The sequence below is a fragment of the Dermacentor albipictus genome, chromosome 5, assembly GCF_038994185.2.
Source record: "Dermacentor albipictus isolate Rhodes 1998 colony chromosome 5, USDA_Dalb.pri_finalv2, whole genome shotgun sequence".
In the NCBI taxonomy this organism is placed as follows: domain Eukaryota; kingdom Metazoa; phylum Arthropoda; class Arachnida; order Ixodida; family Ixodidae; genus Dermacentor; species Dermacentor albipictus.
The window spans coordinates 35,719,473-35,737,868 of record NC_091825.1 but is presented as its reverse complement, the minus strand read 5'-3'; the positions used below and the strand labels follow the sequence as shown (position 1 = coordinate 35,737,868).

At 51.4% G+C, this 18,396-nt stretch overlaps 1 protein-coding gene across 1 annotated transcript in view; it reads left to right on the top strand.

Moving 5' to 3' along the window:
* Positions 1-1,637: 1,637 nt before the first annotated feature.
* The window catches only part of LOC135908111 (probable glutamate receptor), a 69,565-nt gene continuing 52,806 nt past the window's right edge, over positions 1,638-18,396 (top strand). Inside the window, exons 1-2 of the mRNA XM_065439867.2 lie at positions 1,638-1,691; positions 2,241-2,299. Coding sequence (XP_065295939.1) covers positions 2,267-2,299 — 33 coding nt within the window. The 5' untranslated portion in view covers positions 1,638-1,691; positions 2,241-2,266. The remainder of the gene's footprint in view (positions 1,692-2,240; positions 2,300-18,396) is intronic.

Below are 18,396 nucleotides of genomic sequence, written 5' to 3'. Positions count from 1 at the left end.
TCGTGGAGAAAGCTGGCTAACAGGCGGCCTCGAGTTCGCGGCGAACAATACGGGTGACGTCGTCACAGGTGGTGGTCTGACGTGGTCGACCCTCACATGTCGACGTAGCAGCAGTGTTGGGTAGCCGCGCGACGTGGTGTGTGATACGGCGACTCTTAGCTTGTTCGAGGCAACGGCATTCTTTGATGATTGCGTCGATAGTCGAGACGTTGCCGAAAACAAGCAAATTGAAAGCGTCGTCAGCGATGCCTTCTAGAACATGTGACACTTTATCTGCTTCGGACATAGCATCGTCAGCTTTGCGGCATAGAGCCAAGACGACGAGGATTTAGGAAACATACGGCTCCGTAGATTACTCAATACAAGACGCAAGAGCCTTTCTCGCGGCAGCCTTGCGCCCAATGGGGTCACCGAACATTTCCCGTAGCTCCTCTTTGATACTGTCCCAACTAGTGATCTCGTCGTCATGCGTTTGATGCCAGACGCGGGGGGTTCCGCCGAGATAAAATATGACATTGGCGAGCATATTCGTTGGGCTCCCCCTGTTATTAGCACTGGCGTGTTCATAAAGCTTTATCCAGTCGTCAACATCCTGTCCCTCCAGGCCTGGGTCGCGATGTGGGGCGATCGTAACGATTAGAGCAGTGGGTCAAGCCGAAGCCGTTGCAGGGGTGGGCGCATCACCGAGAGGCATGGTGACAAGCTCGGTGTGCCGACCACTTCGGAGTTCCGTAGTGAGGACGGGGATCGCTGACCTCCACCAGAATGTTGCGTGTGGAAAGAAACAGACAGAAGAGGCTATATACAGGCTATATACACTGGAGCCAGGCAGCCAGGCCGACACTCGCTCGCGCCAAGCGCACCGAACAACTTCATCGTCGTTCTCGCGGCCGCTCGTCTCTTGAGCATAGCTCGATGATATCGTAATAACATACAGATGAATTATATGTGCGTATTAACGCCCACAATATGCAGAAGACAAAGGTAATGCTCAATAGTGTAGCTGGAGATCAATAATTCATTACCGTCCGTCAGCATCTAGAACAGCTACAGGAATACCTTCAAGATTAGGGTACTCCTGCAATCCAGGTCAATTATTTATAGGAGACCCTGTTTGTGAGAAGGAAACTTACAAAATAATAGATGTGTCTAGCAGCGCATACTGCCGCCTTTACCAAATTATGACCGAGAGCTCACCTCTATTATCGAAAAGAAAAGTGCGATCATTGCATTCTACCACCAACATATGGGGCAGAAACTGGAAGGCTAAGAAGGTAACTCGAAAAGCGCGCAAAGAGCGATACCTTTAGGCGTAGCGTTAAAAAGACACAAAAAGAGCGGTGTGGATTAGAGGGGGAAGGGCGGTTGGCGATATTCTAATTGATTTTAGGAGAAAAAATGGACCTGGGCAGGCCATGGGTAGAGCAAATACCCAGTGGCACATGTAAGTTACAGAATGGGTGCCAAGGGAAGTGAAGCGCAGACGAAGATCGCAGAAAATTAGGTACGGTTAGGAAATTAGGAAATTCGCAGGCACAAGTTGAAATCAGCTACCACAGGACACGGGTAATTTTAGATCGCTGGGAGAAGCCTTCACCCTGCAGTGGGCATAAAAATAGGCTGATGACGATGACGAAGTGACAGCATCTGCAGTTCGCACTATGCCCATATATCAACTGCAAAAGGCTGAGGTCAGTCGTATACAAATAACGCCAGACAAGTATATCTTTATGACCGCTTCGTTTGCGATCGCGGAACACAGAGCCCATTATTAATATTGCAATTCACGGAAACATGGTATTTATTATGTCGCCTCAATGTATACACGTTTATTGATGTTAGGGAACGTTCGTTCCGTGCGTTGCAGCCCCATCTCTGGAATTTGATTTCAGGTGTTTAATGTGCAAACACCGCATCAGATACGCATCACCTTATTTATGTGTACACGCGGTGAGTTCCCCGCGATGTCAAAAGTTATGTTGCAAATAGCAACGAAAGCATGCCCTCAATAGCGAAGAACAGGGGAGGTATTCCGTAAGTGTCCACCTTGTGGACATGTTCATTTCGCCTGCTGCTGAAATGCTGGTTGGCTGGGAGCATCTGTCTCCTCTGACGTGTACACCAGCCCAGCCAATCAGAACTTCGGCAGCAGACGAAATGAGCTTGCCCACCACGGGGAGATTTAGAGTACCTCCGCAGTTCTTAAGACCTGACATAAAAGCTGCTGTCGCACTTTCCAGCTGACTGCGGCTAACCGTGACCACCAATGGATTGTCATTTACGCGTCGGAATCCTACCGGTAAGCGTGCACTGTAGTCATTGCTACTGAGTCGCCTACTGAGCCCATATGTTGCTTCAGGAAGTTAAGCACCACAATTTAAAACAAAGGCATATGTGCACATGACTTAACCCAGTGAAGCATGTGATGCACTACAAGAGAAAGAGAAAAGTCATAAGGAAAAGGCAGGGAAGTTAACCAGGCTCAGCGCGGTAGGCTAACCTGCACAGAGGAAGGGGGAAAGGGGCTTGAAAGAGAAGGACGGAGGAAATTCACAGTTTGCACTCTTACATACACGAGCGTTCATCACTCAGTCATTCGAAGGTCATCATACAGGCTGGTGCATTTCAAGAAACGCACTAGCGCCTTTGTGGCCTCGCATAGAGCAGACGCACTAGGCCACGAGTAGAAGATCTTCTCCTCTGTGAAAGGCCAAAGCTGCCCGAATGGCACTCCTCTTATCTTAGGGCAGTCACAAAGAAGTTGTTTGGTCGTTTCTTCGACACCACATGTGCTACAGTTGGGACCGTCCACCTTACAATTAGGAAGAGGTAGGCGTTTGTTAAAGAAACTCCTACTCGCAAGCGGGACAGTAACATTTCTCTGTTATAAGCAGGTAAAAGATGTAATGTCATATGTGGGCCCATGACATATAGAGGCCGGTTGGTGAACTTCAGTATGTTTCATTTCCTTAGAGTAATAATATAGGCAAGACTGCTGAGGTGCAACGCTACATCTATTCTCTACAATGGTACTGAGGTCCCTACATTCACTACAAGCCTCACGGATACCTTTGATGGCACTTTCACTGCCAGTAATGTTGCAATGCCCAGGTAGCCACTGAAATGCAATGTCGTGGCCTCTGTTTACCGCTTGATGGTAGCGTAATTGTATCTCTGCGACCAATTGTTCATGTGGGCTGCGGCGCAGGACTAATAAGAGTGATTGCAGTTCTGCCTTTGAATCATGAAATATATCCCAGTGATTTGGTGAAGGTTGCTGCACATATAGAACTACACTATGGAGGGCGGAGAGTTCAGTCCATGGTGATGTTATCACGTGATTGATATCGAACTTCTTGCAAACACACGTACATGGAATGACTACCGCACCAGTAAAGCTGGCTAGATTCGAAGAGCCATGTGTATAAATGTGAACTTGATTGAGTACGAATCACGCAGCTGATGTGGCTTGACTCAGGGCTAAAGTTAGCAAGCCGGACTTCTTTCCAACTCCTGGAAAGGGAACCCGCATTTGTGGCTGCCGGAGATATCACAAAGAAGGGGATCTTGCTGCAGGCATGAAATCGGATAGAAGAGAGGATTGCAATTTGTTAGTTAAGGGAAATATGCTTGAGGAGGTGTTCACACGGCTACCCAACCATGACTTAGTGAGTCAGAAGACGGCTGTTTTAGGTTGGTATGATTCATGACCCAGTTTAGCTCACTGGAATGGCTCAATGAAAGAAAGCTCCGATTCGATGTGCTGTTATCACTTCGCAGGTAGATCACGATTGGCTCCATTTTGTCACTAAACCCACACATCTCCCAGAGGTATGTTTCGATGCCCTTCACAAGCTGCATAGCGTTGATCCAGTTCTCTGGTGTGACTCACCACTTCAGCAAGGAGGAGGTTGTGCACATCCTTGGTCTTGAATGTAGTGTTATCACAGCCACTACGTTCTTAATATGTGCTCAAATAAGTTCTATAGGGTTAAACTCACTGTGATATGGAGGGAGCCTGAGGACAACAAAGCCAGCCCTTTCAGTCGCCACATCAACCCAGTACTTGATAGTCTTTACGGTGGCCACAGTATCGAGCAGCTGTTTCATTGTCATGGTGGCATGGCACGGGAACGCCTTCGAGGCCACCCAGTCTGGGATCTCTGCTTTTGGCCATGACATCGATGATTTGCTCCACGTGCCTGGAGTAGTTAGACGCATTGTCCATGATAATGACTCTTCGTTGTGGCAACCTATCAACGACCGAACTGAATACGCTTCAATACGGTTGCCGTCCACTTCCTCGTGGTGGTCACCTGTTTCTTTCTCGGGAACACATTCAGGCAATCATCAACAAACTCAACCTCACTACCGACGTCAATTACAGTCAGCCACTGTCCTTTTTCCGACGGTTGATGAGCCCCGTTAAGCCGCGCAAGCAGGCGTCGTGTGACGACCTGAATGTCCTAACAGCACAGACCTTACTCACTGTTTGGCCAGTAGCGACCCAGAGAGAGAGAAGTGGTTCATGTGGGAAAGGAGGAAAGGCTGGCACTATCTTCTGCAACCCATGCGGGAGCACGGATCAGCGCCAGCAGGGTGGCGGAGATTAAAAGAAAGAGAGGGTAGGAAATAAGCCCGGCCGGGAGGGCCCAGTGGGTTCGACCGGAGTAGGCTGGAGGTAGACCCTATAGGAGGTGGCCCAGTAGAAGTGAAGTAGTGGCAGATCAGGAAGAGCGAAATGGTGGGATGGCCATTAGGCCATCCGTCTTTGTAGAAATTTCCTATAGTCTGGCCGAGAGCTCCGACGAGTCGAGGTATTCGACGACACTTAGGAAGGCCGGTAGCTGATTACGACAGGAGAAGAGGATATCTTCCTGTCATGAACATGGGAGTCCCAGGCGATGAAACTCTTGCAGTAGTTGACCGCGGTGCTGCAGGTGAGCAGGGCAGGCCAGTAGGAGGTGCTCCAGAGTCTCTGCTTCACCACAGGAGGCACAGGTTGGCGAGGTGGCTTTCCCAAGGCGGTGCCGGCGGGCTGTCGTCCAATAGCAGCCAATTCGCAGTCGGAGCAGCAACGAGGCATCCCTTCGTAAGAGGCCTTGCTGTGGAAGAGGCCGTGGAGGCCGGCCCAGAGATACCCGTTTGTCCGGGTGGCAGGTGATGATGTGCCGGCGCAGCCTGTGTCTCGAGAAGTCTGCGGCCGTTACAGCAGGGCTGAGGGAGACGCTTGAATGGTGGGTACTTTTTTCAAGATTGTCCGCCTCTTCATTGCCCGGGATTCCCACGTGTGCCGGCAGCCAATGCAGGGATAGTGAGCATACTGCGTCCTGAAGGTTCATCAGTCTTGAAGAGAGCAGCGAAACCCCAAGGCTAGCCCTGTCAGGGTTCTGCAGGCAGAGCAGCGCCGCCTTGGAGTCGCAGCATATGGCTGCCGGGGTCGCTGGTAGCTCCTCTGAAAGTAGGTCCACAACAAGGTGGAGTCCTGCTAGCTCTGCTGCGGTAGAGCTTGCATCTCCCGGGAGACGCCACAGCTTGCTCTTTTGTAGGGCTGGTGCAACGCAGGCTGCTGTGGATGAGCCCGTCTCCGGCATCACGGATCCATCGACGAAGATGTGAAGGTGGAACCAAGTCTCTCTTGGAGAAGAGAGGCTGCTGTCTGCTGTAGGGCACATGCTGGGAAACGGTTCGTCGCGACACCTGGCAGCTCCGTAGAAATAGGGATTGGTGGCCGATGTGGTGGGCGATGCTGTACAGCGTTTGCAGGGTATCCCCTATGACTTCCTTATAGAGGCCACCCAGCTGTCCCATGTGTGATGCTGGCCGGGAGCGTAGGCGGGTCAGGAGTGCTTGACCATCTGCATGGTGTAGGTGATGAATGTGTCGTAGCCCTTGTTGCCGGAAGAGTAATGACAGGGTCCATGCACCTGCCTCAGCCAAAGTGGCGGCCACTTGTGAGGTTCGGGGAACGCCAACACAGAGCCGTATTGCTGACTGGTGCTGCAGCTCCAGTTTCCGCAGGCGGGGTGGGGACAGCGCCACAAGAGGGAGGGCATACAGTAGCCATGAAGTGACTGCAGCTTCAAATAGCTGCAGGTCCCACCTGGTGGAACAGCCCTGTCCACGGGCAAGGAGCTGTGAAATCGCCTTGCAGACCCGAAGCATCTGGGCACACAGGTCCTTGGTAGCCGGCAGCCAGGTCACCCGATGGTCAATGCGCAGCCTCAGGTAGGTGACTGCCTTGCTCCGTGGAATCTGGACGCCCTCCAAGCGCAGCCGGGCAGCTGAGCGGTGGGCTGATGCTCTGGGATGCAGTAGCAAAGCCTCGGCGTTCCTGGCCGAGATGCTGAAGCCAATACTGCACAAGTAGACAGCCGCAGTGTCCAGGGCTCTCTGTAGGGCCACACGTGCCTTGCGAATGTGTTGCGGTGGTCCCCACATCCATAGGATGGTGTCGTCCACGTAGGTTGAGGACTGCACGGGGAAGTGAAGGTCGATCCGCAGGGCAGCAGGCAACCATGCCATGGCCAGGTTGAAAAGGAAGGGGCTCACCACGTTTCATTAAGATAGAATATCTTGCTCCCTTCATTCCTGTACCGAGCAATCTCCTAAAGATACTTGTGCTTCCACCGCAACAATCTTCGCGCTCGATGAGCAAGGAGCTTCTCTCGTGTTTCTCACTCTTGAAGCCGATGTCCAGGAGGAGAGGGCGGATGGATCACGGCTGAAGGGTCTGCAGATCTGTGATCGCGCATACTAATTCCACAGTGATCAGTGATCTTCTGCACTGTTAGCATCTCCTTGCGGCGGAAAAAGCCATGAACGAAGTTTCTTAGTGCCATCATTGTGAAGCTGTCATAATTATGTATGCGCTTCATACAGCCTTCACTTCTAGGACACTTCCGTGGAGGCGTCCATAGTTCTCCGCTCATGTTTTTGGCAGTGCGCCTGATATCAAAACCGTTGTGCAAGCTCACACCGGTTACTTGAGTCACCCTATCGCAGATCTTCGTGTTAAGTACATTCTGTCGCTCTTTTCATAACTTCATATACACATTCGCCAAGATTTCCTGAGCGCCACTGCAGAGGGCATTCGCACTGCTCTTTCTTCTTAACAACTGGCTCTGCGTCATCGGAGTAGTCTGGCACTCGTGAGGCGCACCTGATGAAGCGGAGTGGATGAAGGCGAGCTTGATGAAGTAGGAACGGCAGATGCATAATCGTGCTCAGCGAGTAACGCTCCCGCAGGAGAAACGTCCATGTTGGCAACTGTAGTATGCCGAAGCCCCGATTTGTTTTGTGCAGACTAATTTTTTTATAATCCAGTAAACGATAGTTAGTTAAAATTACTGGATATAAATGTTTATTGTAAAACGTTCAGTATTTGCAATCTTGTGCAAAACTTGGAGAAATTGTGGGTTTTCCTGCTTGCGAAGATGTGTGACACATGCCGGGTTTTTCGTTGCAAGCGTTTTAGTTCAGTTCAATAAAGAATTAGGCTTTCATCGTTCCACTGCAGTGGACTAGTGAAAACGTATAAAATTAGGTGCTTCTCACTTTAGTTTTGTGGTTACCGCCTTATTTAGTTAACAAGCAAAGTTTTAAGTGGGAACTATTTGCAGCCTCACGGAGGAACACGTCTCAGTTATGAGGGCGTGGTTGGAGCTTCACTGCAGACTTAAGTTGCATTGGACTAGCTAAAGAAACAAATTTTACGGCCATCGACATAAACCGAAAAGTGCACTGAGCCTACAGCGAAGGCGCTTTTGTGCGTAACAGGATACATTTTAGCGATACTGCAGCAACACCGGTTGCAGATCAATTCGCGGCGCGGGCTCTCGCGTTTTTAGCCTGGCTCAGGCAATTAGGAAGGAAGATTAAGTATTGAATGCAGTCACGCATAAGTAAAGGGCAGCATTAGAACACAAGGAGTTACAAAAAAGATGCATAATGGATAAGAATAGAGAAGGCAAAATGTTTTACATCAACATTGAGGGCACTCGCATGCAGAAAAATGGCTGGAAATTAAAACGCACCTGAATGACAAAGCAGTTAGCGTGTACGCTTTGAGCGAAACGCATGAGATTTGAAACATCCGCCTGTTATTGACAATTTTTTATGGGAACGGTGCAACAGAATGACTGAGACAAGGAAAAGTGGAAGCATAGGCATGCTAATTGGGCGAAAGGTAAGAGAGACATGTAAGGAGCATTTATGAATTAGCATCACATGGCAACGAAAAAATACATGGCTTGGAGTAGCTTACCTCTCGACAGGTAGTGATAGCAGATAATAGAATAAGGAATTTATTGTTTGCGTTAGAAGCGATAATAATGAGTTCAGGAAATTGGGCTACGTGATATTAGTGACAGATATGAGCGCGCACACTGATGATTTCGATAGATATACTGATTGCAACGGTTCTCTATTGCTGGATCTGTGCGATTAACCAAACCATATAGTAGTTAACAGGGAGAAGTAGTGTCATGGAGAGGTAACGTGCCAGCGCGAAAATAGGCGGTCATGTATCGATTACGCCTTAGTCTCAGAAAAGGTCTACGAACGACTGGACCAAATGATGATAGATGAACCCGAAAAAGATAGCCTGCGTGGTGGTCATAAATCTTTCACCTTATAATTTGAGAAAGATACTACCGTAAAACATAAACCAATAGCACCAGAATTTAGAAAAGATTAGTGAAGAGCAAACACTCTAGAATGCAAAAAAAATGGAGGCATTTGCTACAACAGTCTGGGAATATAAGGAACTGGTAGACGTTATGCACAAGGAGATAAGACACACAAGGAAAAAAGGACTGTTGTATTGGAGAGAGGAAACCACGTAAATGGTGGGACAAGGAAATAAAGCAAGCTGTAGAATAGCGTAATCAGGTGTCTAGGGATAATCGACGAGCTAAAAGGTTGGAATAACACGAAGAGGTACTCTTAGGATAGAACAGATACCGAGAAAAGAAAATGGTGGCGAGGGAGCTCGTGCAAGAAAAAATTAAATACCCAAGTGAACGTTGGGTCCATAACATTTGCAAAGGAGACAAAGGCACACCAAAAAGATACTGGAACCATGTATGAGCACTCGTAGCTCCAAATGAACATTTCCAGATGGTTATAAGGGATGAAGATGATAACAACTTCGAAGGAGACAATGAGCTACAGTACATCACAGATACCGTTCGGGCTAGCTTTGGCACAAAATAAAGCATAGTTCAGACCCAAACAGATCTAGCGTCAACCTGAGATGCCTGAGAGATCCGAATTTAGTATGGAAAACTTCTACGGCAAAAAAGCAGAAGGAAATGTTCCTAATAACACCACAGCAAGAGCAGATAAAATACCGATAGAGCTCATCAAAAACCTCGTTCCAAAAAGCGAGGCACTGCTGCCTAATGTCACTGAGCAAGTGATTAAGACGAGAAAATTCCAATTGGACAGCGTGAAAGCAAGATGAACCTTATCTACAAATGCCAAGGTGATAAGAATAGAACGAGCTCGTACAGGCCAGTTACAGTAACATGGGTGCTCTATAGAACGGAATGCAAGCCATAAAATTAAAATTGTAGGAATGGGCGGAAACAAATGATGTACTTGGAGAGCCACATAATAGGTTCAGACAAGGCATACGCTCAGAAGGATAATATTTTTCTTCTAACTCAGTGCATAGAGATTTCAGGGAGTTGTATGAAGGGAGTTGTTAGGGTATGGTTCTCAGGTATGAAGGCATAGATGGTGATTTCGTGGCACTGCTAGGACGTATATAAAGACAACCGAGTAAATATTGTATGAAAAAGCAGAAATTGCAATGAAGTGATGCAAACTCTCCAAGGACTGAAGCAAGGATGCCCTGTGTCTCCATTGTTGTGTACGCTTTATGTTAAGGGCATAGAAAGACAACAGGAAGACAGAATAAGGATTTGATTTATCATACACGTGTAATGGACAAATGGCACAACGGACCGGTGTATGTCCGCGGACTGATGTATGCGGACGAGATATCACTACTAGTGGACAATGCAAGAAATTTACAGACATTAGCCAATATTTGTGGCAACACAACTACAAATGTAGGCCTTAAATTTATCCCACAGAAATCGGGAATTATCATCTTTAATGAAGAGTCGATTAACTAAGTTGTGTCGATTCAACAGCAAATCACAGCCTAGTCAAGCAATACAAATACATCGGCGTATACATAACCGAAAGAAATATTTACTCAAGGGTACACCAAGATAATCTGAAAATAAAAGGAAAGCGCAATTAATGCAACAACAATGAAACAATGGACACTTTGGGACCACAATACATAAGAGATGGTGCGTGCAATATGAAAAAGAGTCATGGTGCCGGCGTTGATGTTCGCAAATGTCATTCTGGGTCGAAAATCGGATATATTGTGTGAATAAAGATCCGATGGCATTGGGAGCCCACGGCAAAAGCACAAACAAGTCAGTGCAACGGGACCTGGGTTGGGCCTTGTTTGAACTGAGAGTAGCGCAGAGCAATATTAATTTTGTGGAGACATTCAGGAACATGGATCGAAATAAAGACGCGGCTGAAGTACACAAGTGTCTGTACCTAAAACGAGTGGAGACAGAACGGAAGAAAAGGTCAAGAATGTTCGAAACCAAGTACAGTGCAGTTGAAACTGTAGACAGACAACCAGGAGTAATTAGAAAGAAACTCAGACAAACAGAGACAGCGAATTAGATGGAAAGAATGGAAACGAAAGATACCATGGCGATTTTTAAGAAGGAGAAAAAAATTAGAAGTGAGGATCTGTACGATAACACGAAGTGAAGTGCCTTGCTATTTGAGGCTCTAGCGGTTCGACTAAAGACAAAATATACCGGAGAAAATATTCGCAACTAGATGAGGCATGTGTATGCTGCAGCAAAAATCCGTAAAACAATCAGCATATCCTAATGGAATGCAAAGGAATTCACACAACGAGTCCGGTACGCAACGTACAACATAGAGACGCGCTTGGGTTTAAAGTAAACGGGAGTATGGATCGGACAGCAATCGACATAAGCAAGAGACGTTTAGAAGGAAGGAAGGAAAACTTTATTTGGTCCTGCAAGTAGTGATAATTCATCACTAAGCGGGCCGCTCCCACGTCGGGACCGGAAGGCCAAGCCTCACGGCCACATCGTGAGCCTGCTGGACAGCCCAGAATTGTTCATCCAGGTCTGGGCTGCGAAGTGCAGCCTCCCACCTGGACGCATTCTTGATCGCCGAGTCTTCAATTATTTCGCAAGACCAGAGCATGTGTTCGAGCGTGGCTAAAGCACCACAATCTTGGCAGTAAGGCTCTGTATACGTCTCTGGATAAAACATGTTCAGTCTCCGTGGGCAAGGATAAGTACCAGTCTGTAGTAAGCGTAATGTGAGTGCCTGAGCCCTGTTTAGTTTAGGATGCGGCAAACTGTAAACCCTGCGATTAAGAAGGTAATACTTCGTGATTTCATTGTATGTGGAAGGGGAGTCTCTATTCTCGGGGAGTACCGCCACGCCGTTGCGCGGGGCAGAGCGGAGGGTAAGATCTCGCGCTGCCTCATGAGCGGACTCATTGAGATTCGGAGGGGCTCCCTCGATCATCCCAAGGTGAGCAGGGAACCAACATAAGTAGTGTTGAGAGATATCACATGTCTGCATAATTTTAAAAGCAACCTTAGCCACCGTGCCCTTCTCAAAGGCCCTAACGGCCGACTTTGAATCGCTATATACAAAAGGCCTGCGCCTGTCAACCAAGGCGAGCGCAATAGCCGCTTGCTCCGCGACCTCTGGCCTATCAGTCCGAACGGTAGCAGCGTTAACGAGACTGCCCTCATTGTCCACGACAACTATGGTAAACACCTTTCTCTCCTCGTTGAAAGAAGCATCGACGAAGCCAACCTTCTGATTCTCATCACGAATGAGTCTCAGTAGGCAAGCTCCCCTTGCCTTTCTTCTACCAACATTTCGCTCCGGATGCATGTTCCTGGGAACAGGCTTGACGTGATACCGATTACGGACCTTCACGGGAATACCGACATGAAGCTGCGAAATCTTCTCCTGAGGAAACCCTAACTCTCTCAGAATCTGCCGACCCGTGCTAGTCGTAGAGAGACGCACCATCTGCGTCCTCTCCTGAGCCTCAGCTATCTCATCCAAGGTATTATGAATTCCCAGCTGGAGAAGTCGGTCGGTGCTGGTGCACATTGGCACTCCCAACACTTTCTTCGTGATCTTCCTAATCTGTGTGTCAAGCTTTTCCTTCTCCGATGGTTTCCACTTGTGCATGGCCGCCACATAAGTAAAGTGACACAATACAAATGCGTGCATAAGTCTAATGAGACTGTCCTCCTTGAGCCCCGTCTGCCTGTTGGCCACCCTCTTCACTAGGCGTGCCGCATTTTCTGTCTTGGCAATGATCTTCTGGATCGTCAGCGTGTTGGCGCCGTTTGACTCAATAATCATCCCCAGAACCCTAATCTTATCTACCCTAGGTATGAGATTGCCATTTCTTGTACGAAGCTGAATGCTCAGCTGGTCCACGGGGATCCATCCCCTTGGCTTGCGTCCCCTTCTAGTGGGACTGTACAGCAACAGCTCCGACTTAGAGGGGGAGCACCTTAACCCCGTCGGGTCCAAATAATTCTCAATTACATCTACTGCCTCCTGCAGAACACTTTCGACATAGCCCTCACTACCACCGGGACACCAAATGGTCACGTCATCTGCATACATGGTGTGCCTAATCCCCTCAATCTCCAAGAGCTTCTTGTTCAATCCGACCATGGCCAGATTGAACAATGTGGGCGAGATGACGGCCCCTTGAGGAGTGCCCCTGTCTCCAAGATTGAACATCTTTGACTCCAGCTCCGCAACCTTCAAGGTAGCCTTCCTGCCTGACAGGAAGGACCTGACATAGTCATGAAAGCGCGCGCCGAGGCCAAGATCCGAAATGGACTTAAGGATATAAGAGTGGCGAACGTTGTCAAAAGCCCTCTCCAGGTCCAGCCCTAGGATGGCCTTAACGCCCCTTCCATCTCCATCAATGACCTGATGCTTGATGAGCTTCATTGCGTCTTGAGTCGACAACCCAGCCCTAAAACCAATCATAGTGTGGGGGTAGACCTGGTTCTCCTCAAGGTACCTTGTAAGCCGATTAAGCACCGCATGCTCGGCTACCTTGCCCACACACGAAGTGAGCGAAATAGGCCTTAAGTTATCGATGCTCGGGACTTTGCCAGCCTTGGGAATCAGCACCGTGAGAGCTGTCTTCCACTGCTCCGGAACCACCCCGTCTCTCCACATAGCGTTAACCTCCCCGGTAACGTACTTGATTGACCTATCGTCCAGATTTTTCAAAAGCTTGTTCGATATCCCGTCCGCTCCGGGAGCCGACTTGCTCTTAAGGTTATGCAAAACCGTGCGTACCTCTTCCACAGAAAAGTCCTCATCTAGGAAAAAGTTGTCCTCTCCCGTGTAGGCCTGCTCCGTTAGAAAAGCATCCGGGTCCGCAACAGGAAGGTATTTGTTGGCCAGCTTTTCAACCAGCTCTTCCTCTGAGGCAGACCCCACTGCTTCGTGTACAGCTCTAGCAAGGACGTGCCCCTGACTAACCCTCGTATTGGAGTCGTTCAGCAAATGCTTAAGCAAGCCCCACGACCTCCCGTTGCGCACCTGCTCGTCCACCGAGTTGCATACCTCATCCCACTGTTGCCTAGACAAAAGCTTACAGTGCTCCTCAATCAGCTTATTCAGCTCAGAAATCTTTTTGCGCAGCCTTCGATTAAGCCTCTGCTTCTTCCACCTAGCCAGCATAGACTGCTTGGCTTCAATCAGATGGGCCAGCCTGCTATCAATACTATCCACCTCCAAATCCGTAGTGATCTCCTTCGTAGCCTCCTTTACATCCTCCCTCACCTGGGTGACCCAATCCTCCAGGGACGGCCGGTACAGGCCTTCGAATACCTTCCCCCTTTCTCCTCTCTCCTCCCGGATCATCCGAAACTTATCCCAGTCTATAAACGTTAACGCCCTAGGGCGCCTACCCTCAACCTCAAAAACGACTTGGTTAATATAATGATCACTACCTAGGTCTTCGGCAAGATTGCACCAACTAGTCTTGGCTGCGTTTTTTACAAAGCAGAGGTCTGGGGTAGTATCCCTACACGTCGACGTCCCTATACGTGTCGGAAAGGCAGGGTCAGTGACCAGCGTAAGGTCAAACTCCGCAGCGTTCTGCCAAAGGTCTCTCCCTTTTACTGTGTCATGCTTGTAACCCCACACGTGATACGGAGCATTAAAATCCCCAGCCACGATCAGCGGATGGTCCCTGGCAAGCTTAGAAGCCTTCTGCAGAAGCAGCTTGAATCTCTGCACCCTGTCCCTCGGGGCACTATACACGTTCAGAATAAACACGCTTTTCTTGTTCACCCGGTTAGGAATCACCTCAATCATGACATATTCCAGGGAACTTAAAGGTATCTTAAGGTCATGGATCACATGCGTCCGTTTGCTATCCAACAGAATGCAGGTCCCCCGAGCTTTGGATCCGCCGAAGACGGTGCGATAGCCCGTCAGAGAAACTTCTTCCGTCATTGTCTCCTGCAGTAGAATAGCCTGCGGCCTACCCTTACACGCGCGAATATACTGCTGTAGAGGCGCCCGTTTACGAGCATACCCCCTACAGTTCCATTGCCACACACAAAAAGCCTCATTTTGTCGCGCCATGTTGAAGCATTTGCTGCGAGCCATCTTGCTGAACCTGAGACTTCCCTGTCGAGGAACCAGCCGACTGAGATCCGGACCTAAGAAGGGGAGGGGCACTCAGACTGGATTTGTTTTCGAACACCTCTATTCTACATTGCAGCTCCTTGAACCTTCCATCAATCGAGCCGAGCGACTCTGTGAGACGCGTATTCAGCTGCGCCAGACCATCATTGACCTGCTTAACACTATCTACAACACTCGACAGCATCTCCTTCACTTCAGATCTCAACTTCCTCGACGCGGGCTCCGCCTCATGAGTCATCGCCTTCCTCTTTGAGGGGCGCGACCCACTAGCCTCACCTACATCAGCAAAATCCATGCTCTCTATGGGCTCAGGCATTGCCCTCTCTGCCGGTGCAGGTCCTGCCAAACCCTTAAGGGCCGAGATTTCCGCCCTAAGCAGCCTCACCATTTCTCTCAACTCTGCGTTTTCCTCTTCTAGCCTCTTGAATCTCGCCTCATTCTTGCTTTGCTCTGGCCTTACCAAACTAGGCATCTCCGTTCGAGCACTTGTGCGCTCCGTCCAGGTAGTACCACTTGCCGCTCCATCGGTGCCCTTGCCTTGTAGACCCTGCAGCACACCACTCTTGCGCACACCTTGTCCCGACGTCCCATTGGGGCCACGCGCAGTCTCAGTTCCCAACTGCCCGTCCAGTCCGAAGCGCACCTTAGACGCCGATCTGCTCCCAGACCGGCCACCGGAGCGGCTGCGAGATGCTCTACCTGGTCTCCTTGATCTTGACGCTCCCGGACCTTCGAAGCGAGCGGTCGCATCGCCCCTCGCTCCGACGACTACGGCTCGCCCGCCACTACTTGCGCGCGTACGTCTCCCCCTTCGACCGCGCTTACGAGCGCAGCCCTTTTCAGGGCTCGCACGGCAGCTGGCTCGATTGCCTGAGCCACGCTGCTACACGGAGGCCCCATCTCATGGGTGACGCTCCGAAGAAGCAACATCGGAAGAGGCCGAAGAAGTCAGCTCCTGGCTTCAACGACTCGGAGCACCGACGGGGCCGGCAGCACCAGCCGCGTGGTCAACAACCACGCACCGGCGGATCGCCTCCCGCTTTACGATGGAAGCGCGGACTGAAGGCTCGCGTGCTGCGTGCGCTGTCGGCTGATTCGACGGACTCCACGCCGTCATGCCCGCCTTCGCACGAGAGTGCGACACCGACCGCGCGCCCCCCATCATCCTCGGACAGTCCCTTCCGAGCGTTTCCTTTCGATGCGGCGGAGACTGCTTCCAGCGGCCACCACGCCACACCGTCCGCCTCAACGGACACAACCACAGAGGCCCCCACTTCGGCTGCCTCCACCGACGACGGTGCTAGCTGCCCGTCGGCCGGCGACACCGACGAGAGTGCCGGCACCTTCTTCTTGCCAACCGCAAGTATGATTGGTGCCGACACTACGTCCTCCCGCACGGACGCGACCACCTCGCCCGAGGCAAGTCCTGTCCGGCCGGATTCTCCATCATTGTCGTCGCCGACGGCCTGCTCGTCACCCCCGCTCACTAACACCAAGCCCACTGCACCTGCGGCGGACGAGGGATCGCTCCCCGCGGCGGTGGCCGCTCCCGTCGATGACGACCCAGCTGACGGCCCCTCGTCAAACAGAAGCCGGCTGAGAGTGCCTACTCCTGCCCCAGTACCTGCGGGAACAGGGGAGCGCAACCCGCGGAACTCCCCGCAGCTGCCCGAGGCAGCCAAGAACGCCCAACCCTGCCAGCCTGCAGCGTTACAGTCGGAGAAGCCCGCAAGAAGGAGAAGCCGTTTTCGACGGTTCGTCGACTTCGAGCCGTATTCCCCACCCGCTGACGGCGGTGTCGCCCACGATACCTAGTCACGGTTCTATACCGTCCCACCGAGCGCAAGGCAACCTTCCTGGCACTCTCGCGGGATACTATCGCGGCGCAACTCTCCTGTGTTCCAGGTGTGAGATGTGTTCGCGTCAACTTTCGTCGCAATGTGGTGGCTGCGGATGTGACGCGCGGTGCCGATTTGGCGCCCCTCCTCGCAGTGTGCGACATCAGTGGCGTGGCGGTGCGCTCGAAGGCACTCCACAACAACTCCTGTGTGGGTGTCATTTATGGGGTTGACCCATCCTTCGACGTCCGCACTGTGAAAGAAAACATCGAGGACCCCGTCGCGGTGCTGTCTTGTTCACGGAGTGGCGCTAGCGTCACTGTTGCCTTCGTTGGGAGCGTCGTACCCACAAACGTGCGACTCTTCAAGCAGCTCCGCGCGGTTCGTCCTCGTCTGCCTCGACCACTACAATGTGACCGCTGCGGCGTTTTCGGCCACGCCGGCGCCACCTGCTTCCGCGACGCCCGCTGCCTTCGCTGCGGTGAGTCGCACGCCACAGGAAACTGCCCCGCCGAAAAGCCACGCTGCGTGAATTGCGGTGGCCGTCACCCCTCAACCGAACCGAGCTGTCCTGAGTGGCAGCGCGAGAGAAGGGCGGCCGTGTTGCTGTCCTCGTCCCAGCGGCCCCTATCGCGCAAAAAGGCGCTTGAACTAGCCGGCGCCACACCGACCGAGCCGCGTACGGCCGCTTCGACTACGTCTGCTAGCTCCCCACAGGGCCGATCGTACAGTGACGCCCTGCGCGGCCGCAACAACCAGACAGCCGCAGCTGAGCCGTCATGCGGCCCTCCAACCGCTGCGAACAGCGACCCCAGAGACGCGCTTATAGCCGCTCTCGCTACTGCACTGCGAGCCCTGCTCGTCCAGTGCCCAGCCATCGACGGCAACGTTCGTCAAATGTGTGACGCGGCTCTCGCCGCGCAGGAAGCACTGCTCCGACACGACTAGGCGCGTCACCGCGCCTCATAAGCGAAGGCCACCGACTTGTCCGCGCACGGCGTTCTAGCCGCCGCCGCCGCCCCTCCTTCAACCCTCTATCTATTCCCCTACCCTCCCTGTGCAGTGCGGTTGAGGTGTCCTCATCTGAGAGACAGTTACTGTGCTGCACTTTACCCCATGTTTTTCCTTCCCAAACCAAGAATCTCTCTCTCTCTCCTTGATCTTGATCTTGAACGTCGACGCCCACGATCTTGTCCTTGCCCGCTCTCCAGCGTCTTGCCCAACGTCGGGAACTGGCTGTCGTCGTACCTGAAGCCTCCCTTCTCTTCATCCTCCGCCTTGATGTCCGCCATAGCCCGCTCAAATCGACGGCGCCGGACCACATATCGGGTACGGAACCGCTGCTGGCACTCCTTGGCAGCCGTTATATGCTCTCCCCCACACAGTCCACACTTGGGCGTACACCGGTGGGCCTCACTGGGATTGGTTGAACCGCAGCCCCTGCAAACCACTTCTTCCGGCGAGGGGCAGACGTCAGCGCGATGCCCCAGCTTTCCACAAGCATAACAGACATCAATCTGCTTGCGGTAAGGCGTGCACCTAACCAGCGCGTTACCATAGCGAACGTAGTTGGGCACCTTGTATCCATCGAAGGCGATGATGACCGTACCCGACTCCTTGATGCGTTTTGCCGCCAGGGCCAGGGGATTACGCGGGTTGACAATCTTGCGACTGAGCGCTTCGGGTCCCTCGCTGAGAGGAACATTTCTTATGATTCCCTTGCACGTTTCATGCGGTGCCGCACGATATGCCGCAGCTT